The sequence below is a fragment of the Somniosus microcephalus genome, chromosome 4 (assembly GCF_052327205.1).
Source record: "Somniosus microcephalus isolate GS21.2 chromosome 4, FLI_Smic_1.0, whole genome shotgun sequence".
NCBI lineage: Eukaryota > Metazoa > Chordata > Chondrichthyes > Squaliformes > Somniosidae > Somniosus > Somniosus microcephalus.
Window position 1 is genome coordinate 296,064,272 of NC_140990.1, and position 23,648 is coordinate 296,087,919.

The 23,648-nt window shown below is 46.0% G+C and overlaps 1 protein-coding gene across 1 annotated transcript in view; it reads right to left on the reverse strand.

The window, feature by feature from the left end:
* LOC147120556 (low-density lipoprotein receptor-related protein 1-like) overlaps positions 1-23,648 on the reverse strand; it is a 2,135,446-nt gene that overhangs the window by 582,767 nt on the left and 1,529,031 nt on the right. Inside the window, exon 33 of the mRNA XM_085986655.1 lies at positions 7,393-7,533. Within this exon, the coding sequence (XP_085842781.1) occupies positions 7,393-7,533 (141 nt within the window). The remainder of the gene's footprint in view (positions 1-7,392; positions 7,534-23,648) is intronic.

The window sequence follows — 23,648 nt, forward strand, 5'->3', positions numbered from 1 at the left end:
AGCAATGTCTCCCTTAATGAGGGAGAAGGCTGCGCACGCTTCTGCCGTCAGGGGGAAGGAGGCGGACTTCATGAGGGGTCTGGCTTTGTCCGCATAATTCGGCACCCATTGGGCATAGTAGGCGAAGAGCCCCAGGGTCCTCTTCAGCGCCTTTGGACAGTGGGGGAGGGGAAGCTCCATGAGGGGGCGCATTCTTTCGGGGTCGGGGCCGATGACTCCGTTCTCTACTACGCAGCCGAGGATGGCAAGGCGCGAGGTGTTAAACACACATTTCTCCTTATTGTAGGTGAGGTTCAGCCGTTGGGCCGTACGGAGGAATCTCTCCAGATTAACATCATGGTCCTGCCGGTCGCGGCCGCAGATGGTGACGTTATCTAGATAGGGGAACGTGGCTTGCAGCCCGTTCTGGTCAACCATCCGGTCCATCTCCCTTTGGAAGACCGAAACCCCGTTGGTGACGCCGAAGGGAATCCTAAGGAAGTAGTAGAGGCGGCCATTCGCCTCGAAGGCGGTATACTGGCGGTCCTCAGGGCGGATAGGGAGTTGGTGGTAGGCCGACTTAAGGTCGATGGTAGAGAATATTCGGTACTGTTCAATCTGATTGACCATATCAGATATGCGGGGAAGGGGGTATGCGTCCAGCTGGGTGTACCGGTTTATGGTTTGGCTGTAGTCGATGACTAGGCGGTTTTTATCGCCGGTCTTAACGACTACGACCTGGGCACGCCAGGGGCTGTTGCTCCTCTCGATGATACCCTCTTTCAGGAGACGCTGCACCTCAGAGCTAATAAAAGCTCTGTCCCCGGCGCTGTACCGCCTGCTCTTGGTAGCGACGGGTTTACAGTCGCGGGTGAGGTTGGCGAACAGGGAGGGGGGCGGAACCCTGAGGGTGGATAGGCCGCAGGTGGTACGCGGTGGGCGGTTTAAAGGCTGTTGGTCGTCGACTGTGAGTGGGGGGAGGGGTCCACCGTATGCCAAAGTGACACTTTGAAGGTGGGATTGGAAATCCAGCCCTAGTAGGACGGCAGCGCAGAGTTGGGGCAGGACGAGAAGTTTAAAATTTTTATACTCCGTGCCCCTAACCGACAGGGTCACAACACAGTATCCGCTGATGTCTGTTGAATGGGACCTCGACGCCATCGAGATCCGGTTGCGCGTTGGCTGGACAGTGAGGGAGTAGTGGCTCACCGTGTCTGGATGGATGAAACTCTCCGTGCTTCCGCTGTCGAACAGGCAGGTCGTGGCGTGGCCGTTTACTTTGATGTCCATCATGGACTTGGACAGGTGATGCGGGCGAGCTTGGTCCAGTGTGACGGAGGCTAGTGTATGGCTGAGCGAGCTGCTGTAGTCTGCGGGTGAGGCTGCGGTCGGGTCTGGAGATAAGGTGGCGGTCGAGTGTGGTGAACAAAATGGCGGTGCCCACGATGTTGCATAAAATGGCGGAGAAGATGGCCGCCCCCACAACTCACATGAGGCACTGCCGTTGTCGGTGGCCTTGATCAAAGATGGCCGCCCCACGACTCACACGAGGGGATACTGGCATCTGTGGCCTTGATGAAAGATGGCCGCCCCCACAACTCGCATGAGGCACTGCTGGCATCTGTGGCTTTCCCCCTGCAGGCCTTCGCGAAGTGGCCTTTCTTGTGGCAGTCGGAGCAGGTCGCGTTTCTTGCAGGGCAGCGCGCCCTCGGGTGTTTCGCCTGGCCACAGAAAAAGCAGCCGGCGGCCCGATCGCGGGGCTCCGATGTCGCAGCCGGTACCAGGGGTGGCGGTCCCGATCGGGTCCGGGACGCCGACGCTAAGGTAGGTCCCAGAGGCGGCGGTGCGAGGGGTATTGCGGTCGGGGTCGGGCCCGAGTCCCAGGGTCGCGCAGCACAGTACCTGGAATACGCCTCGAGGTCCCGATGGGCCACTTCTAGAGAGCGAGCAAGGGCTGCAGCTGTGTTCAGGTCGAGGTCCTTTGATTCGAGCAGTCTTTGCCGTGAGTAGTCGGACCGAAGGCCTTTCACGAAGGCATCGCGGATATTCTCTTCAGTATTTTCTGCAGCCGTTACAGCTTTAAAGTCACAGTCCCTGCCGAGTGTTTGTAGCGCCTGTAAAAATTCATCTACAGACTCTCCTGGCTGTTGCGGGCGGGATCTTAGGAGATGTCTGGCATACATAGAATTTACCGGGCTCCGGTACTGCTCTTTCAGCAGGTTGAGGGCGGCCTCGTATGTAGTAAGGTCCTGGATGAGTGCAAATACTTTAGGGCTCACTTGGGCGGTCAGAACTCTTAGTTTGGATCTCTGAGGCACGCCGGATTCTCCCAGGTAGGATTCGAAACAGCTCAGCCAGTGTTTGAAGTCGAGGGCTGAGTTTGCTGCCTGTGGGTTTAGATCCAGGTACGGCGGTCGGAGGGCTCGCAGCCAGGCCGGCTGCTGTGGCTGTTGTAGCTGGGCGTCTGACTGGTCGTTTGGCTGCTCCGTTAAAGACATTTCAAAATTTAGCCAATAAAATTGATATACCTATCAATTCATCCAATGAAAAGCGACGAGTTAAGACAGTAACTATAGGTTTTTATTGGCTAAATAACAGAGCCCACCCTCGTGGGTGATCGGCTCCAACAAGGAGGAATACCAGCCAGTCGACCACCTTTATACCTGGGCAAGTAGGTGGTGCCATGGGCGGAGTCAGCAGTGGTCAGCCCAGGTATAACAGCGTGACAAGAGGCGACCTCGTATAGTGATACAACAGTGTAAACAGTGATAACCATAGTGTAACGATGTAACAGTGATAACCATAGTGTAACGATAGTGAACGATAAAAGTGGTTTACCACAGTTCCCCACTATTTCCAGAATGTTTTTAGTGTCTTCTTCTGTGAAGACAGATACGATGGCCGCGATCTTACCTTTCAGTGCGAGTTGGGAGCGGGTCATCTGCCTTCCGGGTTCCGATCTCGCCCCCAACGATGCCCGACGCACAGATGTAATTTTACGTTAATTGGCCTTGTTAAGCCTGCCCTGCAGGCTTGCCGGCCAATTAAGAGAAAGCCAGTGTCAGTTGCTGATGCGTCATCTGCCGGTTTTCTTAAAGGGGACACACACATTTTTTTTGACAGATGATTTTTCAGTGTTTGACAGCATTGAGTTGCTGTAAACACTTGCCAATCACTGTACAAAGGTGAGCCCTTCCACCCAGGCTCTCCAGTGACTCTCTCCTTATGATAAAACAGATGGCAGCTGCAGGTGAGTTTACAGAAGCGATCTGTCACTGGTGAGAGAGGTTCTCCCAATGAGGTGGGACTACACAAACACTTCAAACCTTGTTACCTACAGAAAAGTCTAAATACATAAAAAATGATTTTCCCAACATGTTCTTACCTCTGAAATGCACCAGTGTACCATTGGATCCTTCACACCACTTCTGCAGCTGTCATCAATGCACAAACCTTACAGTAGACCCACAGCACGCCACACTTACCCTAGCGTGATGTCCAGACATCAGGAAGCCCGCAGTCGACCTGTCAACATTGAAAAAAGCCTCTTAACTGCCTGTTAACTACCTGTTAACAGGCAGTTAAGTGCCTATAATCCTCTTCCCACTGCTAGGTGTCGGGTCCCTGCACAAATCTGGGATTTTGAGCTGTTTGCCATGCTCAGGAACTCATCCAGTTGCCTTTTGAATGCCTGCAGATAATTGCACTCGCTGCAGAGGTCAATAACTCTGCAATAAGTAGTACCGCCTAGGATTCAATCTGGTTCTCTGCTTTCATAACTTATACATATGCCCCCTGGACCTCCCCAACCTATCTAGTTCAAACAGTTTATTCCCCTGGACCAAATCTAATCCTTGCTTTTTTAAATTCATTTATGGGATGTGTGCATTGCTGGCATGGCCAGCATTTATTGCCCATCCCTAATTGCCCTCAAGAATGTGGTGGTGAGCCACCTTCTTGAACTGCTGCAATCCGTGAGGTGAAGGTACTCCCACAGTGCTGTTAGGGAGGCAGTTCCAGGATTTTGACCCAGTGATGATAAAGGAACGGCAATATATTTCCAAATCAGGATGGTGTGTGATTTGGAGAGGAACTTGCAGGTGGTGGTGTTCCCATGTGCCTGCTGCCCTTGTCCTTCTAGGTGGTGGAGGTCACGGGATTCAGAGGCACTTTAAGTGCCTCAATCCTATCGCCTCAATTTCTACCCTTTTCCAAAGTAAAAAGCCCGAGCTCTTTAAGCCTGTCCTGGTAACTTAGAGCCATTATACTAGGTATCAATCTAGTATCCCTCCTCTGATTGTTTTCCAGAGCCTCTGTATCTCCCACCATGTGATAGGACCAAAACAAGCAACCTAATTATATTTCTCACAACAATAGCAAACACCACACCATATTTACAGTTCATTAAACTATAAACTTATATCTACCTAACTGATATATGTCCCATTTGGTGACAAGTGTAGAAAATAATTAATCAAATTTATTTTCGTTTCAATAATCCCATTTTGCTCACATAACCTTATATATGTTGAATATTGCCCTGTAGCAGTTCCTGAAGTTAAAGATCAACTTCCAGTGGCAACTGTTTGAGTTGACAAACAAAATGTTTCTTCCTCCTGCATTATGTCCACTCTGCATGATTTTCTTTAATCTAGTGCTTGGATACACATTCAATTTACATTCTTGTTGGAAATTCTGTTGCTTATTTGCAGTAATGCTGTCAGTGAAGGCCTCAGTTAACTTGAGCTCATCCAAAACTCTGCTGCCCATATCCTAACTCACACCATGGCCCATTCTACCATCACCCATGTCTCCGCTGACCTACATTAGTACCGGTCCAGCAACACCTCATATTTAAAATTCTCACCCTGTGTTCAAATCCCTCCATGGCCTCACCTTATCCTATCTCTGTAACCTCCTCCAGCCCAACAACTCTCCAAAAACTCTGCATTCCTCCAATTCTGGCCTTTTGTGCATCCCTGATTTCCTTTGCCCACCATTGGCGGCCGTGCTTTCAGTTGTCTAGGCTCAAAGCTCTGGAATTCCCTCCCTAAACCTCTCCGTCTCTCTACGTCTCTCTCCTCTATTAAGGCATTCCTTAAAACCTACCTCTTTGATCAAGCTTTTGGTCAACTGTCCTAATATCTCCTTATGTGGCTCCTGTGAACCTTGGGACGTTTTAACCACGTTAAAGACTGAAAACCGCATCTACAGCGTACACCATTATTATGGTGCAGAAATTCTAGGAAATTATGGCGTGAGTGACTTTTGCCATTGTGTATGGCATGCCGTAATTCGCTGCGACTTTAGCACTGCTTCACAGAGATCCTTGCCGAAAAAGTTGAATAGCTGATTATTATAGTTCCACCCCTATTAAAATCAACGGCGAGATGGGGTTTGCTGAACTAACAGCACTGTGATCATCACAGCCTCATAGACCATTAGAGAATGGTGCTGGAGGGCTCGGGATCAGTAAAGTATTCAGTTGTTCAGCAGGTTTCCTGAGGGTAACATTCCCAAATTGTTCGCATTTCTGTGTTATGGGCTTACACCTACTCAAAACTGGTTGAGATCGCCCATACTTACTTCACTCTAGACCCTTAAAGTCAGTGGAGAAAAAATACTTCCAATACAGGCTGGATTAATGCCCGGGTTCCAAAAGTGAGAAGGTAAAGTCCTAACCAGAAGACTGCTTTGCATGAGAATCGTATAAATAGCAGGATCCAGAACAGAACCTTGCAGAAATCCATTCATGTCTCCCTCCTCCAGAGGCATTTCCATTTATCATCTCCTTCTGTTTTCTAATGCTGAGTAATTTTCAAACTAATTAGGTATAGACAACATAAATTCAATGAGAGTGGACCTTTAAAAGCCTTACGTGAAACTGTATGATATTCCTTCCTAAAGTATAAATATTGTATATTATATTATATCTGGATAGTTTTCATCCAATGATTTAGACTTGTTCTCAAAGAATTGATGACCTAGTGCTTCCAAAATCCTACTCTAAGGGGTCTTTGTGCTCTTTAGTTGAACTTTGATAGTATTTCCCCACTATAGATGATAGAGTATCTGGTCTATATTTGCCAGGTTCATGACTGACTTAAAATAATTCTTGTTATCCTCCAGTCCTCAGGTACAGCTTCAGAATTATAGAGTTAATCACTTATTGAATTAACTCACTGGCCCACCCAGTCCCTATGGAAACAAAAGCAAAATACTGTGGATGCTGGAAATCCAAAATAAAAACAGAAAATGCTGGAAATACTCAGCAGGTCAGGCAGCATCTGTGGAAAGACAAATAGAGTTAATGTTTCAGGTCGATAACCTTTCATCAGAACTGGAAAAGGTTAGAAATATAACAAGTTTTAAGCAAGTGCAGAAGCAGGGTAAGGCGGGAGGAGAGGAAAGAACAAAAGGGAAGGTCTGTGATAGGGTAGAAGGCAGGAGAGATTAAATGACAAAAGGTATGATTGTACAAAGCAAAAGGAGATAGAAATGGGACAAGTAAAGAAACAAAAGGTGGGTCTAGAAGAGGTGTAAATGGGAATAGCAGAATCATCAATAGCTGCCGTCTGAAAAAATGGGGGCAGAGGTTATTGTTGAACTCGATGTTGAGTCCAGAAGGCTGTAAAGTGCCTAATCGAAAGATGAGATGCTTTTCCTCGAGCTTACGTTGATCTTTGTTGGAACAGTGTAAGATGCTGAGGACAGAGAGGTCAGAGTGGCGTAGAGCAGTGAATTAAAGTGACAGGCGACCAGAAGCTCAGGGGTCATGCTTGCGGACTGAACGGAGGTGTTCCGCAAAGTGGTCACCCAATCTGTGTTTGGTCTCACCAATGTAGAGGAGACTGCATCGTGAGCAGCGAGTACAGTATACAAAATTGCAAGAAATACAAGTAAATCGCTGTTTCACCTGGAAGGAGTATTTGGGACCCTGGACAGTGGAAAGGGAGGAGGTAAAAGGGCAGATGTTGCATCTCCTGCGCTTGCACATGCCGTGGGGTGTTGGGAGTGATTGAGGAGTGGACCAGGGTGTTGTGGAGGGAACGGTAACTTCAGAATGCTAAAAGGGGAGGGGAAAATGTGTTTGGTGGTAGGATCACGCTGGAGGTAGTGGAAAATGATCCGTTGAATGTGGAGGCTGGTGGGGTGAAAGGTGAGGACAAGGGGAACCCAATCGTGGTGCTGGGAGGGAGGTGAAGGGGCGAGAGCAGAAGTGCGGGAAATGGAACGGACATAGTCGAGAGCCCTGTCAACCATGGCAGAGGGGAATCCTCAGTTGCAGAAAAAGGAAGACTTATCAGAAGCATTGGTATGGAAGGTGACACTGTCAGAACAGAGGGAAACAACTAATTTTAGATGTACCTTTTGAGCTGAAAGATGCTCGTTGCTTAGTAGCTTCCTCCTTACCTTGCTGTGTCTCTTTCCCATAGACTTTCATGTGCAACACTGTTGCAATATTTTTCCGCATGACAACAGGCTCTGAACCATCCTCTTTGTTGCAGATTCCAATCCATCCAGATGCTTGATCTACCCACCAAAGCTTGTTTCCTTTAAAAACAGTCAGTTTGCAGCTCATCAGAATTTTTTTCCCATTTTCATTTAAAATGCTTATTTCTAACCTAAAATTATTTTAGATAAAGGAATTTTATTACTTCAATCTCCATAATGCATACTCTGTACGTATAGTACAAAATTAAAGCATTAATAATATAAACTTTAGTTTGTACAGATAATGTTGACACAATAAATTGCAATGGTACTAATCTACAGTAAGATTTTCTGGTTGCTACCACAATTATAGGGGGAGAAATTCCAGGAATGGGCGGTAACTTTTGAAAAGTTTGAGAAAGCCAGACGCTAATGCTTCAGACTGCATGCAAAATTCAGTCTCATTGCACAAAGAAAGGATTAAAGCGCTAAATCAAACAGTAAGAACACACAATTTGCTATAACTTCTGCTGTAAGTTGACCAAAACTTAAAAGTTGACCACATTTTATGTACCATCATGCTTTGTGAAGACAAGTGACTGGTTGCTGAACAAAAATAAAAGATGCTACAGTTGTAAGCTGTGAAGGCTGTCAACTGTCTTTCAACAGGTAGGGCAGCACGGTGGCATAGTGGTTAGCACTGTTGCCTCACAGCGCCAGGGACACGGGTTCGAATCCGGCCTCGGGCGACTGTCTGTGTGGAGTTTGCACATTCTCCCCGTGTTTGCGTGGGTTTCCTCCGGGTGCTCCGGTTTCCTCCCACAGTCCAAAGATGTGCGGGTTAGGTTGATTGGCTATGATAAATTGACCCTTAGTGTTAGGGGGATTAAATACGTGGGGTTATGGGGATAGGGTGGGATATGTGTTGGTGTAGGGGTTATCGGGTGGGATATGTGTCGGTGCAGGCTCGATGGGCCAAAATGGCCTCTATTTGTACTGTGAGGTTTCTGTGATTCTGTGAGATAAGGAAAACAGACCTTGAAGGTTCTATGGGAACAGACTATGGGACTGTTGAATTAGTGCAAGAACAGAAACATCTTCAGACTATGGAATGTAACCAGCCTTCAAGCCCATGGATGCTTAAGGGACTATTGATAAGAGTAACTGAAAAACAACTAATGCCGTATAGTTAGGGACATGTACGCTGTGGGAGGGTTGCCAAGTTTTGGGCTATAAAAGATGCTGTAAATTGACCACTCACTACTGCAGCCGGGCAACTTGATCAGTTGTCAGAAATCGTATGTCCAGTCATCGCCGAATTGACCAATCGCTGGTGTTGGTACATATGTGGTGTTTGCTTATTGTCACTTGAGCTTAAAGTAAAGGGATAGCTCTGTGTATGCTAAAGTAAAATCGGGAATTGTTATACGCTGCATAACTGACGGGTGCTTACTTGTAATCTCTTGCTGGTTTTTAAGTAAAAAAAAGTTTTTCACACGTTCATTGGGTTTTGTGTTGTCTGTTCGACGGGTCTGAACTTTGGAAAATGTTGGATGGGGCGAGGGGCGATTTCCACACGTCTTACAGAGCGTTAATGGCCTAGCTCAGTGGCGTTAAACTCGAAGCGCTGACCAATATCAGGTGCAGTCTAACCACAAGTCATCATTGCCACAGGCTCTTTCCAGTTCTTAAAGGGGAGGTTCATTGATGCTGCAGAACTTCATTTTCATCATTGCTGGCTGTGCAGCCTTCTCAGCCAGCAGCAGCAGGTCAAGGAGAAGGAGCCAGACACTCAAGCAGCCGTAATGATGACAGATCCACACCCCAGAGAGGGAGCCTGCAGATTCTGCGACCATGCATTGGAGGCGTCAGCATCCATAGTGGAAAGACGGATGGCGGTGCTCTACCCAGCAAGTGGCAGGAGGCCCTCGCCATATGTCTTCCACACCTTGTGAAGGGAGGTAGCACAGCATGCCTTGGGCAGCATCGTGGTCCCCAGGACCCACACACAGTGCAGGAAGAAATTTAATGACCTCACTTGGGTGGTTAGGGTGAGTGAATGCTTCAACAAATGCTACATACCACCGTCTGAACCACAGTCTGCACACACTGCCCAAAACACCACACCCCCAGCACTCACCCACCAACAATCTCTACCTACCAACAATCATACCTTGCACACAATCACAGCTATTCAATTATGGCAGGAACATCACCCAAACACATTGCTCCACACTCACTCATGCACTTTCCTCTCTCTTGCAGGCCAAGGTGGCTCACAACAGGAGGGAGCAGGAGTGCACAGGCGGGGGACAAGCCGACACCCAACCACTGTCTGAGCTGGAGACTCGAGTGCCGCAGATTATTGGGTGCCAGGTGGTGGGCGCCGTGGCCACCGGCGACGTTGACCTCCTTGGGGTCAACAACGGTATGTTAATCCCAACTCCTTCTTCTCACATTCCACTTGCCTCTCACACAAAAGCGTTTCGCACTTTCCAACTAATCATGCTGTATGCATGCATTTCTCCTTTCCTGCCCCCTCCCCTCAACTTAAACTGAATCTTGTGCCTTTATGCTTTCAGAGCAGCCTGTCCCTGAGGGTACCATTGAGAGCGAGGCAGGAGAAGATGAGGAGGAGGAAGAAGAAGACACCGCGTCACTGCATGACTCACCTGCAGGCGCCAGCTCAGATACTGGCACTACACATTCTTTAGAGGCTAGTATAGTAGCGGGATCTGCACAGAGTGACACACCGGGGACGAGCAGGCTGCAGCAAGGCCAGGGAGATAGGGTAGCTAGGCAGCCAGCTCCTCGGAGGGTGAGTTCTGCTGCACAGGACTCAGATGAAGACCTCGATGGGGAGGCGTTTAGAGGAAGGGTGATGGGAATGCACACGGCGATGATAGGTGCGATGGCAAGGGTGCCCGAGAGCCTCTCGGCAATGGATTGGAGCGTGGAGGAGTCCACCTCCAAGATTACACAGAGCTCTGTGCACACCATGGAGCCCATAATTTCCAGTCTGCAAAGGATGGTAGACTTCCAGAGAGACCGTGGCGACACAGACCTGATGCCACGTGTGATGGGAGATCTGGCAGCTTCCATTGAAGCACAGGCGGAAGTGACGTAATGTCCTAGTGCTGTAATGCAGTCTATGCTTGGTGGCATTCAATCTCAGACTGCTCTCATGCAGTCTCAGCTTGATGCAACGCAAGCTCTGACTGCTGCCATCGTGGCTGGGTCTACCACCGTCGACCAGGGCTTTTACAGTGTTGTAGCAGGCCAGCAATCTGTGCTGCAACAAATTGCTAAGGATGCTGAGGTGCTGCCCCGGGGGAGTGGCAGTAGGTCAGTGGAGCAGGAACCTGCTCTCCTCTCTCAGGATGACAGCATTCCTGCTCCCACCACTGGCACTCCGCCATTGTCCTTGTCGCTGCCTGTCATCCAGCCAGCCCAGACTGCTGCCGCTCATGCTGAGGTGGTGTAGTCTACAGCCGGGCCTTCCAGGCCCAGAGCTGGTCGAGGGTGTCCTGCAAGGCCATCTGAAGTCTCCCGCATGGACACTAAGCAGCCTTCTCCCAGCCCTGCTGCAGCCACTGGGTCAGCACTTCGTAGGAGCACTAGAGTAGGCAAAGGCACAGTAATGAGAGGCACTAAGGGTTTGCACAAGCGGGAATAGATAATAATGTTGCTGTAAATATGTGTTCACTGATAATTAATAAATGTATTCATTCAGTTTGGATCATTTTGTGGTGTCTCTCGTTTCAGCTTTGCGCTGTAATGTGGCCTGCGACAGGGATGGAATGATGGGGATGTGTTGCGCAATGGGGATCTGGAGTTTAATTTTTTGGAACCGCAGTTTGATGAGGCAGTCACGGACCACCCTTCCGGAAGGCCGATTGAGTGGCTGTCTACTCCCTCGCTCCTGTTCCTCCTCCTCCCCCTCCTCCATCTCCTCTTCCTCCCCATTTTCCTCCTCCTGAGGTGGTCCTGCAATCCCTGGTGGCAAGGGCTGGGCCCTCATGATGGCCAAGTTGTGGAGCATGCAGCAGACCACCACAAAATGGGACACCTGCTCAGCCGAGAACTGGAGGACTGCTCCCGAGCGGTCAATGCAGCGGAACCTTTGCTTGAGCACCCTGATGGTCTGTTCGATGATGTTCCTGGTGGCGGCATGGCTCTCATTAGATGAGTGCTGGGCAGGAGTGTTGGGGTTGCTGAGGGGAGTCATGAGCCAGGTGGAGAGCGGATAGCCCTCGTCTCCGACTAGCCAGCTGCGAGCTTGACGAGGTGGCTGGAAGAGTGCTGGCACATCAGTCTGGCGCAGGATGAAGGCATCGTGCTGCTGCCAGGATAGCGGGCATTCACATTGAGGACTCGCTGTGTGTGGTCGCACACCAACTGCACATTAAGTGAGTGGTAGCCTTTGCGGTTATGGAAGATCTCAGGATTGTTATGCAGTGCCCACAAAGCCATGTGGGTGCAGTCAATGACACCCTGTACCATCGGGAAGCCCGCTAACCTGGCAAAGCCACATGCACGTTCGTCCTGCTTCTCGCTGGTGATGGGGAAGGAAATGTAGTCCCTTCTCCTACTGTAGAGAGCCTGTGTGACATCCCAGATGCAGCGATGGACAGCGAACTGCGAGCTATATCTCCTGCTGCAGACTGGAAGGATATGCTGGTGAAGAAATTGAGGGCGACGGTGACCTTCATGGCCGCTGAGAGAGCCATGGTCACCCGGATCTGAGGCTCGAGGTCTGGTTGCAGGAGGTGGCAGAGTTCTGTGACCACCTCCTTGCTGAAGCAGAGCCTTCTAATACACTGCTCCTCGCTTAATTGAAGTTAGGAGAAGTGCTCTCGGAATACCCTCAGAGGGTAAGGCCTCCTGTTGAGAACCCTGATGGCCCTCCTCCTCCCTCTTTCTCGCTGCCTCCGCTCCCTCCACTGTAGATCCTGGAGGGCGAGGTCGACTGCCAGTGCAACCCCCATTAATGTAACCAAGTTTATCACTTTGATAGGTTGTGAGAATAAATGTACAGTACCTAATTGTTAGTAGCCACAACAGTCCCGATACTAAACAACCTTTAAATGACTGCATTAAACTGTTGCACAATGTCAAACTGACAAGGAAGCAGTGAAACAGCTCTAACCTGACAGCTGTGACTCATTACTCATGATCCCTTTAAGTGGTGCCCCTGGAGCTGGCATCCACCTGTTTGACACCTCCTCTCCCTTTTGCTGTCAGGGCGAGGCGCTAAGGCAGGGGGCAACAATGAATTTTGCAGATTGGGTGCCCAGTGAGCTTTGCACACTCACTAACATTACGATCTACCTGGCGCTGAGTTCCCCAGCGGTAACTTGTAGCGGCAGCGCTAAGGGGGGGCGGCGGATTTGACGTGTCGCTGGATTCACCTCGCCCTGGTGCTATTGCACCAGCGCCCCATTTGCACCCCCGCCAGGCACTAACAGGAGGCGGTAACCAACTGAATTTTTCCCCCATAGTGTTACAGGTTTTTTGATTTACTGAACATTATCAGAACAGACATCTTAATATAGAACTTCATAAATGTATTTTTGAGAAACAGAGTTACTTATACTTGTCTACATATTAACAGTAACTAAACTTCTAAAGGAATTCATCAACTGTGAAGTACTGTGGGGTTTCCTGAGGACATGAAAGGTGCTATATAAATGCAAGTTCCTTCTTTTCTTTCTTTATATTTATTATTATCATTCCACATGCGTAGGCCTCACTGATTAAAGACCTGAGCAATGTTCTAAATCTATGATGGAAGTGACAGAACTGACGAGATCAAATACATATTGAGCCAAAATGGGCAATTTCATACATTCCAATAGCTTACTTTTTGTTGCTCGAAAAATAATGCCACAATTGTCTCTGTTCTTTCTCTCTGTTAGAATTCAATTTCAATTTCTGTCTTGTTAAATTGATACTTCAAATTTCGAATCTTTTTTTTTAGGTTTTTATTTTCCCCTTTGTGATTACGAGAGTGAGGAATATCAATTCTGGAAACTTTTCTACTTTTCTGACTCAATGTCAGCATCAACCACTGTTCAGCCAAGTATTGTGTGATATATAGGATGAAGTTCTCTGCTATCCCCAGTGATAAATGTCTACTGCGTCAATATGACATTTCTATATTTTATCCCAACTACTCTTGTAGCATCTCAGAGAGATTGCCAATTTAGTGATAATTAGTGTCATATTATACTGCATTTGGTGGACTTGAGCCCATTTGGAACTGGGCCAAACTCATTACACTTACAATCCTCACAGCAATCAGAGAAATCAGATTTTCATTCCTTCAGTCTGGGCGAGATTTGTATACAAATTTATGAAGTGAAAGGATAATACTTTAAGATATTAACTTAGATGTTATTAACATACGATCTGCATTGATTACAAACACACACAAATTGATCAGGCTATTGTACTGGTGTACAGTTGTGATTAAAAAGATAATTTTTACATCCTTTTTATATTCTCTAGATAAGATGTACAGTGTAGGAAACTCGCTGTACAACAGAGGAGAGAATGGAAGTGGAATGACACCTGCACAATAAGAATAACTGCAGAAAAATTGCAGGCTATGTAATTTTTAAAAAGTACAGAAGGGAGGGGATGAAGACGGTTCAATATGGAAAAACATACAAATGGACTGCTATAGTTATGCTTAAGATGAAAACAAATTATTATCTTAATGTAATTTTTAATTACATATTTATTGGAAATACATTTTCTTAAAAAAAGATACATTTCATTGTCCCCATTTGAACAAGTGAACACGAGTTGGATACGAAGGGAACCAAGGGTTATGGGGATAGTGCGGGAAGGTGGAGTTGCGGTAGACGATCAGCCATGATCTTGTTGAATGGCGGAGCAGGCTCGAAGGGCCGAATGGCCGACTCCTGCTCCTATTGCTTATGTTCTTATGATATATTATGACGATTGGTGTGATCAAGAGGGTGGATCCCAATCGTACCACTCTAAGCAGGTCTACAGTAGGCAGCTGAAAATTAACAAAAAAACATTTTCGTCCAAGGCCTGCCTGACTCAATTTTCAAACAGGCCTCCAAATAGGTGGCCACGCCCCACCTGAAAGAGCTGGGAGCCTCATTAAAATATTTAAATGGAGATCCATTTTTAGGACCCTTTTGCAATTTTAGTTGAGCTGAATACTGAGCAGTTGAACCTTAAAGAGTACTTAAAGAGACCTCTGCTAAACAGCAGCCCACTTATTTAGTCACCTAAGTGAAACTTCTGCTTTGTTTCTCCCCGTCTTCCACAAGCAATCAAATAAAATTCCAAAATATCTATCTCTTGTTTTCCACAAATGTTCTGATCTCCGTACTATAAAAAGGAATTGGAAGCACTGGAGAAAGTGCAAAAAAGATTTACAAGGATGGTACCAAAATTGAGAGATTACAGCTATCGGGAAAGTTTGAACAGTTTGGGGCTACTTACTTGAGAAAAAAGCAGACTTAGAGGTGACCTGATAGAGGTCTTTAAAATTATGAATGGGTTGGACAGGGTAGACGTAGGAAAAATGGGAGGAATTTTAACCTTAAAAAACAGGTGGGTTGGGGGTGTGTGGGAAGTTAAAGTGTAAAAAATCTGAATCCCGACCTGAACCCGCCTCCAACCCGCCACTTCCAGTTTTAACGGAGGCGGATCGGGAGAGGCAGAAAGCCAATCCGCTGCCAAGAGGCGGTATTTAAATATTATAATGAGACTGGAAGCCTTTGCTGTAACATCCATTTTGAACTTTAACTTTAGCTGGTGGGGTTTTGCACACCTCGTGAAACCCGCCACCTAATGCAAGGCAGGGACTGCTGCATCCAGGAGGTAAGTGCCTTTACACTTACCTCCTAGATCCAAGTTCCCATCTCACCCACCTCCCACATTCGGCAACCCCCCACGAGGCCTCTGATTCCCTCCCAGGCCTCCAATCCTGACACCCTAGGCCTCCGATCCCCACCACAAGGCCTCCCCCACCCCCCTCCCCCATGCTCCTCCGGCCCTCCAATGTTGTCTGCCTCCTCCCCCCTGCTCCTCCTTCTCCCTCACCCACCCCGCTCCTCCCTGGCCCTCCCCATACTCCTCCTGGCCCCCGATCCCTTCAGAAGCGCCCCCCCCCAACCCACACCCGCTGTGCACGTCTCAGCCCCCGATTGCTTCCAACCTCCCCCTGCCCCCGCTCCTCCGGCCACTCCTGGTCCCAATTCTCTTCGGATTCTCCCCTTCACTCCTCCTGCTGTCCCCTGGCTCCCACGCAATCCCTTCCTCCCTCATTTCTGCAACCTAGTACTGCAGGCCCACCTGCCCGGAGCCAGCCAGCCAGCCTCTCAAACTGGCTGGCTGCGGGTGGGAAACAGAGGCTTCCCATGTAAATTAGGCTCTGCCATTAAATTCGGCAGGGCCTGCTGGAAACCTGTTCTCCCGATTAGGGACCAACAAGACCACCTACATATGGAGGCAGAGGGTATGGCTGAGGTGCTAAGTGAGTACTTTGCATCTGTCTTCACCCAGGAATAAGGTGCTGCCATAGAATTAGTGAAGGAGGAGATAGAGGAGATACTGGATGGGATAAAAATTGATAAAGAGAAGATACTAGAAAGGCTGGCTGTATTAAAGAAGCTTAGTCACCAGGACCAGATGGGATCCATCCTAGGACACTGAAGGGAGAGAAGGAAGAAATCGCAGAGGTACTGGCCATAATCTTCCAATCCTCCTTAGAAACGGGGGTGGAGTCAGAGGACTGGAGAATTGCAAATGTTACACCCTTTTTCAAAAAATGGTGTAAATATAAATCCAGCAACTACAGGCCAGTCAGTTTAACCTCTGTACTGGGGAAGCTTTTAGAAACAATAATCAGGGACAGAATTAACAGTCACTTGGGCAAGTGTGGATTAATTAAGGAAAGCCAGCATGGATTTGTTAAAGCAAATCGTGTTTAACCAAATTGATCGAGTTTTTTGATGCGGTAACAGAGAGGGTTGATGAGGGCTATGCGGTTGATGTGGTGTACATGAATTTCCAAAAGGCGTTTGACACAGTGCCACATAATAGGCTTGCCAGCAAAGTTGAAGCCCATGGAATAAAAGGGACAGTGGCAGCATGGAAACAGAATTGGCTGAGTGATAGGAAACAGAGAGTAGTGGTGAACGGTTGTTTTTCGGACTTGAGGATGGTATACAATGGTGTGCCCCAGGGGTCAGTTCTAGGACCACTGCTTTTCTTGATATATATTAATGACTTGGATGTGGGTGTACAGAGCACAATTTCAAAATCTGCAGATGACACAAAACTTGGAAGTATAGTGAACATTGAGAAGGATAGACTTCAGGAAGACATAGACAGTCTGGCGGAATAGGCGGCCACGTGGCAGATGAAATTTAACGCAGAAAAATGTAAAGTGATACATTTTGGTAGAAAGAATCAAGAGAGGACATATAAACTAAAGGGTACAATTCTAAAGTGGGTGCATGAACAGAGAGACCTAGGGGTATACGTGCACAAATTGCTGAAGGTGGTATGGCATGTTGAGAAAGTGGTTCAAAAAGCTTACAGGACCCTGGGCTTCAAGAGTAGAGGTATAGGGGGAAAAATGAGTAGGCGTCCATTTAGGGGCGCTAACGTCACCGGGGCTTTAATTTTAGCACCCTGAAAATGTTAGCTCCCCTGCCGTAAATTCAGTCGTAGCGCCCCAAGCAGGAGGTGGGGCGCTACTGGAAAGTGCTTCACCTCCTGCTTGGGGTGCTACTACTGAATTTCTCGGTGCTACGTGCAGCAGCGCCGCGCCATTGCAGGCCTCCTCCCCCATTAAAGGGGCGGGGCCTAGCTCTGCGCACACCGGGGCCCTGTTGGACCATCGGGGAGCGGGGTGCTGTGAAAACAGCCCGGCACTCAAGAGGAATTCTTGCTGAATTCCACAGGAGGTGTTAGCGGTGCCGCGCCCGGGTGCTAGGGGATTCGCGCCCTGTTAGCGCCCCCGGGGGCACTACTGAGAGGCGTAAACCAACCCAATTTTTCCCCCATAGAGTACAAAAGCATGGAAATTATGATGAACCTGTATAAAACATTGGTTCGGCCTCAACTGGAGTATTGTGTCCAATTCTGGGCATCACACTTTAGGAAGGATGTAAAGGCTTTAGAGAGGGTGCAGAAACGATTTACAAGAATGATTCCAGGGAAGAGGGGCTTCAGTTACATGGATAGACTGGAAAAGCTGGGGCTGTTCTCCTTAAAGCAGAGAAGATTGAGAGGAGATTTGATAGAGGTGTTCAAAATCGTGAGTTTAGACAGAGTAGATAGAGAGAAATTGTTCCCATTGGCAGATGGTTCGAGAACCAGAGGTCCCAGATTTAAGGTGATTGGCAGAAGAACCAAAGGCGACATGCGGAAAATCTTTTTTACACAGCGAGTGGTTAGGATCTGGAATGCAATGCCTGAAAGGGTGGTGGAGGCAGACTCAATCACTGCTTTCAAAAGGGAGTTGGATAAGTACCTGAAGGAAAAAAAATTGCAGGTCTACTGGGAAAGGGCGGGGGAGTGGGACTAGCTGAAGTGCTCTTGCTGGCACAGGCTCGATGGGCTGAATGGCATTCTTCCGTGCTGTAACCATTCTATGATTCTATGAAAAGACTGGTAGATTTTTAAATGACAGCACCATTTTGGCCCAAGTATAACTTATATTATGAATAAATTTGAAACTTGGACTCCTTCAGATTTCAATTCAATTTTGCACTTATCCCTTGTCTACAGAGCAGTTTTGGGCTGTGGCAATGATATTAATTGGACAATTACTATTAATTGAAGATGTGCACTGGGAAACACAAATTGGACTGCGTCACTAAACTGCTGTACCATTAAATACTCTTTGTGTAAAATTATGATCAAGAAACCAATTTTTGATGGGACATTAGTTTCTATTTATGGTTTTATTATATGACTACTTAGAGAAAATTGCTGTGTCATTAGCACTGGGCAAATTGCCTACCTTCATTTCTGACTTAATGTTAAATGTATATAGTGGACAATAAATGCCAATTAAAAGTCTGTTGATTTATTAATAATAAAACCCTACAGTTTTTATCATCAACTATTTTAACAGTATGATTATTCCTTCAGTTCAATTTTACAAAAAGTATTGTATGTAGACACCATGCCAAACTGAAATTTGGTTCTGGATTTGATGAAGATATTGAATTACATGTATCATTTGAAAAGTATAAATCATCAATTCTCAGTTAATGCAGACAAATCAATAGGACTGACACTACTCAATCAATACTTTAGAAAAGCCTTAATAGAAATAGCTAGATGATTAGTTAGAAGGTAAATTATTCATAATGATTAATTAACAAATAATAACTGAGGTATACAGTTTTACATGTGATTGATCGCTAGGGAAACAGATCAGTTATGTTAGACAAAACTCTGGGATGGAAGACCAACCATTACTGATTACATTCTGACAGAAAAGCAAACAACAAAAAGCTAACAACAATATCAATGACAAATTTGTAACTAAGAATTTTAGTTCTGTAAATTTTGCCAAATCAAGTTTTTTTTAAAATGTTGCTCCTTCTCTTCAAAATCTAAAAAGGATTTGGTTAATGAAGTGCTATGATATAATCACTAAAATCAATGTTTCTTCTGTTAGCAAGGCATGCTAAAAAAGCAATGATGTCTAATTATGCTCGAACTGGGATGGATAATTTAGCTAAATTATACTGCATATTTATAGTGTAATATCCTAAAGCATTATTTAATATATTTATCAATATTAGCAATTAATTCTTCAAGAAACTTCACCAGCACTGCAGTGAGGTTTTTTTAAGTCCTCCTTTCCAACCATTATTATGGTTGCAGGATCCTTTTTATCCCTCAGAGTTAGCTGATCAACCAAACATGAAATTTGAGACAATGTTAAATGAGAGACAGAGAAGATCAAGTTAGCACAAAATTTAGAGTAAAAGCAACCTGTTACTTCAGCTGTGGAAAAAAAGGTGGCGCATGTCTTAGCTTTATATTCAAGGTGGCCAGACCATCATCTTCAAAAGGGGTGCAGCGGCACAACCACACACAGCTTCAGATCTTCTTATAGATCTATATGTCAGAGTATTCTTGCTTGTGTCATTCTTGTCAAGAAAATCAGACTTCGAAAAACACTTCCCACTTGGATTCATAGACAGAATCATGGGTAGGTCAAACATGAAGAAATGTAACTAAAGAAGAATTAAATTATAACTATTAACAACTGTAATTGTTGCAAAACAGATGATATGGGGTAATTTTGTTCAGGGACAGGGAGCAACATAGTGGGCCAGAAATTCCAGAACGGGGCTTGCAGCGCGTGCAAGCCCCGTATTTGCACTTACCCCGCGCTCCTGCCGATCAGCTCCAGGGACGCCTGCACTTCCAGAAACTGAAGCAAGAATCCCGGGCAGCGTATGACGTCACGCCGCCCAGGAGCGCAGCCAGCGCGGACCCAGGAGCGTGCAGTGTAAGTGAGACACGCCCCTTGAGGTCTCAGTTTCACTGGACACGCCCCCAATGTTTCTGTCAAGCTGCTTTGCTTTTTTACATGCAAAGCAGCAGTTTAAATAGGTTTTTGGAAGTTTTTTGAAGATTTTGGTAACTTTTATAAACTTTTTAAAATGTTTACATTATTTTGAGTAATCTGAAGTAGTTTTAAAGAGAATTAAAGCAATTTAAAGACTTTTAAAAGCCCTAAAAGAATTTTTTTAATTCCATTTATTTATTTAGCAATGTCGTCGTCATACGTGTCTTCACACTGTTCCCTTTGGGGAACTGTATGAAGTGGTGGAAGGATTTATGGCCGTGATTAACGCTCATTCCGTGACCGTAACCATCTTTGAACCAGCCATTAGGGCGGTTAGTCCTATGGCGGGAGGGTTTTACGGGCTCCCACAAGCTATACAAGGAGGGGGGGCCACCCACACCCACGGACGCAAATATCCCACTGGATGTCAACCCAGAATTTAGAGCCGGAGCTCCGACTCCACTTGCCGGGACTGTCTGGAGCGGGGTTCGAAACCCTACCCTGATCTGGCCCAGCGGCAGGGATCCTACCGCTATGACAAAGGCCCAATCCGATTAGCAACGTGAAATGGCAGCATAGGGCTCCAGTCACGGGGAGGGAAAAGGCGCAGGAAACGTATGGGTGTCACCTTTTGTGCGGAGTGGGCCTTTTGCGTAGCAGTAAGCATCCCCGCCGCTGGGCCAGAAGGAGTAGAGTTTTGAACCCCACTCCAGACAGTCCCGGCAAGTGGAGTCGGAGCTCCAACTTTAAATTCTGGGTGGACATCCAGCGGGATACTTGCGTCCGTGGGTGTTGGTGGCCGCCCCCCCCCGCCTCAGATGGGTTGTGGGAGCCCGTAAAACCCTCCCGCCATAGGACTAACCACCCTAATGGCTGGTTCAAAGATGGTTACGGTCACGGAATGAGCGTTAATCACGGCCATAAATCCTTCCACCACTTCATACAGTTCCCCAAAGGGAACAGTGTGAGGATACGTCCGATGATGACCTCTTGTGCAATGCACCTCCTTGGACCCTCAGTCGCAGATGCGAGGGGGCAAGTGGTGCAAGTGTTAAATTTTTTATTTTATTGACATGTAAAATGTTGGCCCAATAATTCCCTTCCAAATGCGCTAGTACGGTCGGGGTACTTACGCATCTGGCCGGATGAAATGCCGGTTTTCAGCATGCACAGTGCATGTGGGGAAAACCGGCATTTCCTGTCCTCTGAACGAAGGGGTTCAGAGGCAGAACGCGTGCGACTGCACATGCAGCGCGTGCGCAGTATAATTCGCCGCTTTCATTAATGCTTTCAGTGAGGTCCAGTCATTACAACTTACACATGAAAAAAGCATGGGTACAGTTGCTACAGAGGCTGCGGAGGAAGATATTTCTTATCGTGGAGCTTCTGAAAGTATGTATGTCTGTATATATTCCTTTGCGTGTTATGTATATATTCCTTTACTTATGTGTATGAATGTATTATTTAATTATGACTTTCAGAGAAAGTAACTTATTGGAAAATCATAATTAAAAACATACATTCATAGTAAAGGAATATAAAACATACATACATATACGTAAAGGAATATATGTGGACATACATACATAACTCATTCTCACATTCCATTCACACAGCCACAATTGCTCCTTCTACCTACCGTTCTGAAAACCCTTTAAAAAAAAAAAAAATTTTAACTTTAAAACTTACTTAAAATTTCTTAAAATAACTTCCCTCCCTTTCCCAAACAAAAATATTGCATTTCAAAAGCTCCACGATAAAATATATCTTCCTCCGCAGCCAATGAACCACTTTACACTTGCTTTTTTTCAGTGTAAGTTCTGAGGACTTACCCTCACGGATTTCATGAATGAAATCCACGAAGTTCACTGCGCAAGCGCTGCCTGTGCAGTCGCACGCGCTCGAGGTCTGGAAATGCCGGCGTTCCCCGCATGCGCTGTTCCTGCTGAACGCCGGCATTTCCAACGGCCAGAAGCGTGAGTACCCCGAGCGCACTCACGCTTCTGGCCTGGAATTTCTGGCCCAGTGAGTATTTCTAGTAATTGATTTCAGCAAGGAGCTACCAAACATTGGGCTCAAGGAGGAGAAGTCAAAATGACAGTTTTGCACAGATCAGCCATGAATTAATTGGATGGCTGAACAGGTTCAAGGGGCTGAATGGCCTACTCCTATTCTTCTGTTCCAAGATCTGATTCCTGTGGCATAAGATGAGTAAATGATCGAATGTTCAAATTCTTGTGAACTTTTCACACTACAGCAGCCATTTTTTTGCTTCCTATGAGGTGACAGAAATGTTCTTATTTTGAACTTGTTTTGAATTTTTTCCAATGCAAGACTGAATAAAACAGGAATAACTTTATTAAAGTTACTGAGTGAGTGCTGCACTGTTGAAGGTGCCATCAGAAAAAAAGAGAGAAAGAAGGAAAGACAGATGGAAAGACAGAAGGAAAGAAAGACTTATATAGTGCCTTTTGCGACCTCAAGACATCCCAAAACAATTTATAGCCAATGAAGTCATGTTGAAGTGCAGTCACTATTATAATGTAGGATCTGATCTTAAACTGAGTCTCTATCTGCCCCCTTGGACGGATGTAAAAGGTCTCATGGCACTATTTGAAGAGGAACAGGGGAATTCTCATGATATCCCTCAACCAACAGCACCAAAAATGTTTATGCAACCTTGCCATGAACAATTTAGCTACCACGTTTCCCTACATTACAACTGTGACCACACTTCAAAAATACTTAATTGACTGTAAAGCACTTTGTGATGTGCTGAGGTCATGAAAAATGCTATCGAAATACAAGTTCTTTCTTTTTCATATTAAACAAATAACAGTAAATGGCAAAAATGACATACAAGGAAAACGTCAAACATGGTTGCTGGTGACTAAATTAAGCCTGAAGATAAATCTTCTTCAAATGCAGAAAGACGCATGGATACATTTCAGGAAGACAGGAGTAGTTAAATGTCACCAGACCTGAAATATGCAAGATCAACATGATTGGGATACATTATGTGACACTGCGTCAGAAAAAAGTATGCAATCACCTATAAAACTGAGACCCTGAAAGTTCACAGGAAAGACCATTTCCACATCTACCAGACAAGTTTGATCAGAGGTCATTGGTAAACTGGTTCATTATTACAGGACAACAAAGGTTATATCCTGTTAATATCTACAAAGCTACTAAATTACCCAGGGTTGATAAACTTAAATTAGCCATTACTCAAAACTACAAGAAGGAGATACAGGACAGAACACACTTTATTGGTCCTAAAAGATCATTTGACTAATTTTTTTTTGTCATTCTATAAATGAGCAACATTTGAAAATTGGGATTTTAAAAAAAAGAATATAACAACCAGATTTGTATTATGGTATGCAATACTTCCATAATTATCTGAATCATATTTCTGAAGAGATTGTCAGTGTTCATAAGATACACATTTGATGAGCATTTACAAATATTACCCTACTTTAATAAGTTTCAATGATACATATCAGTGCGGATATACTTAATTTAAAAAACATTCCTTTAATATCTGACACATTAGGCAATCCATTTGAGGCTGAACTGTTGTTGTGTATAAAGCTTTAAACTTCAAGAAAGTTATCTATCTTTTATTCTATCTAGAATTAGA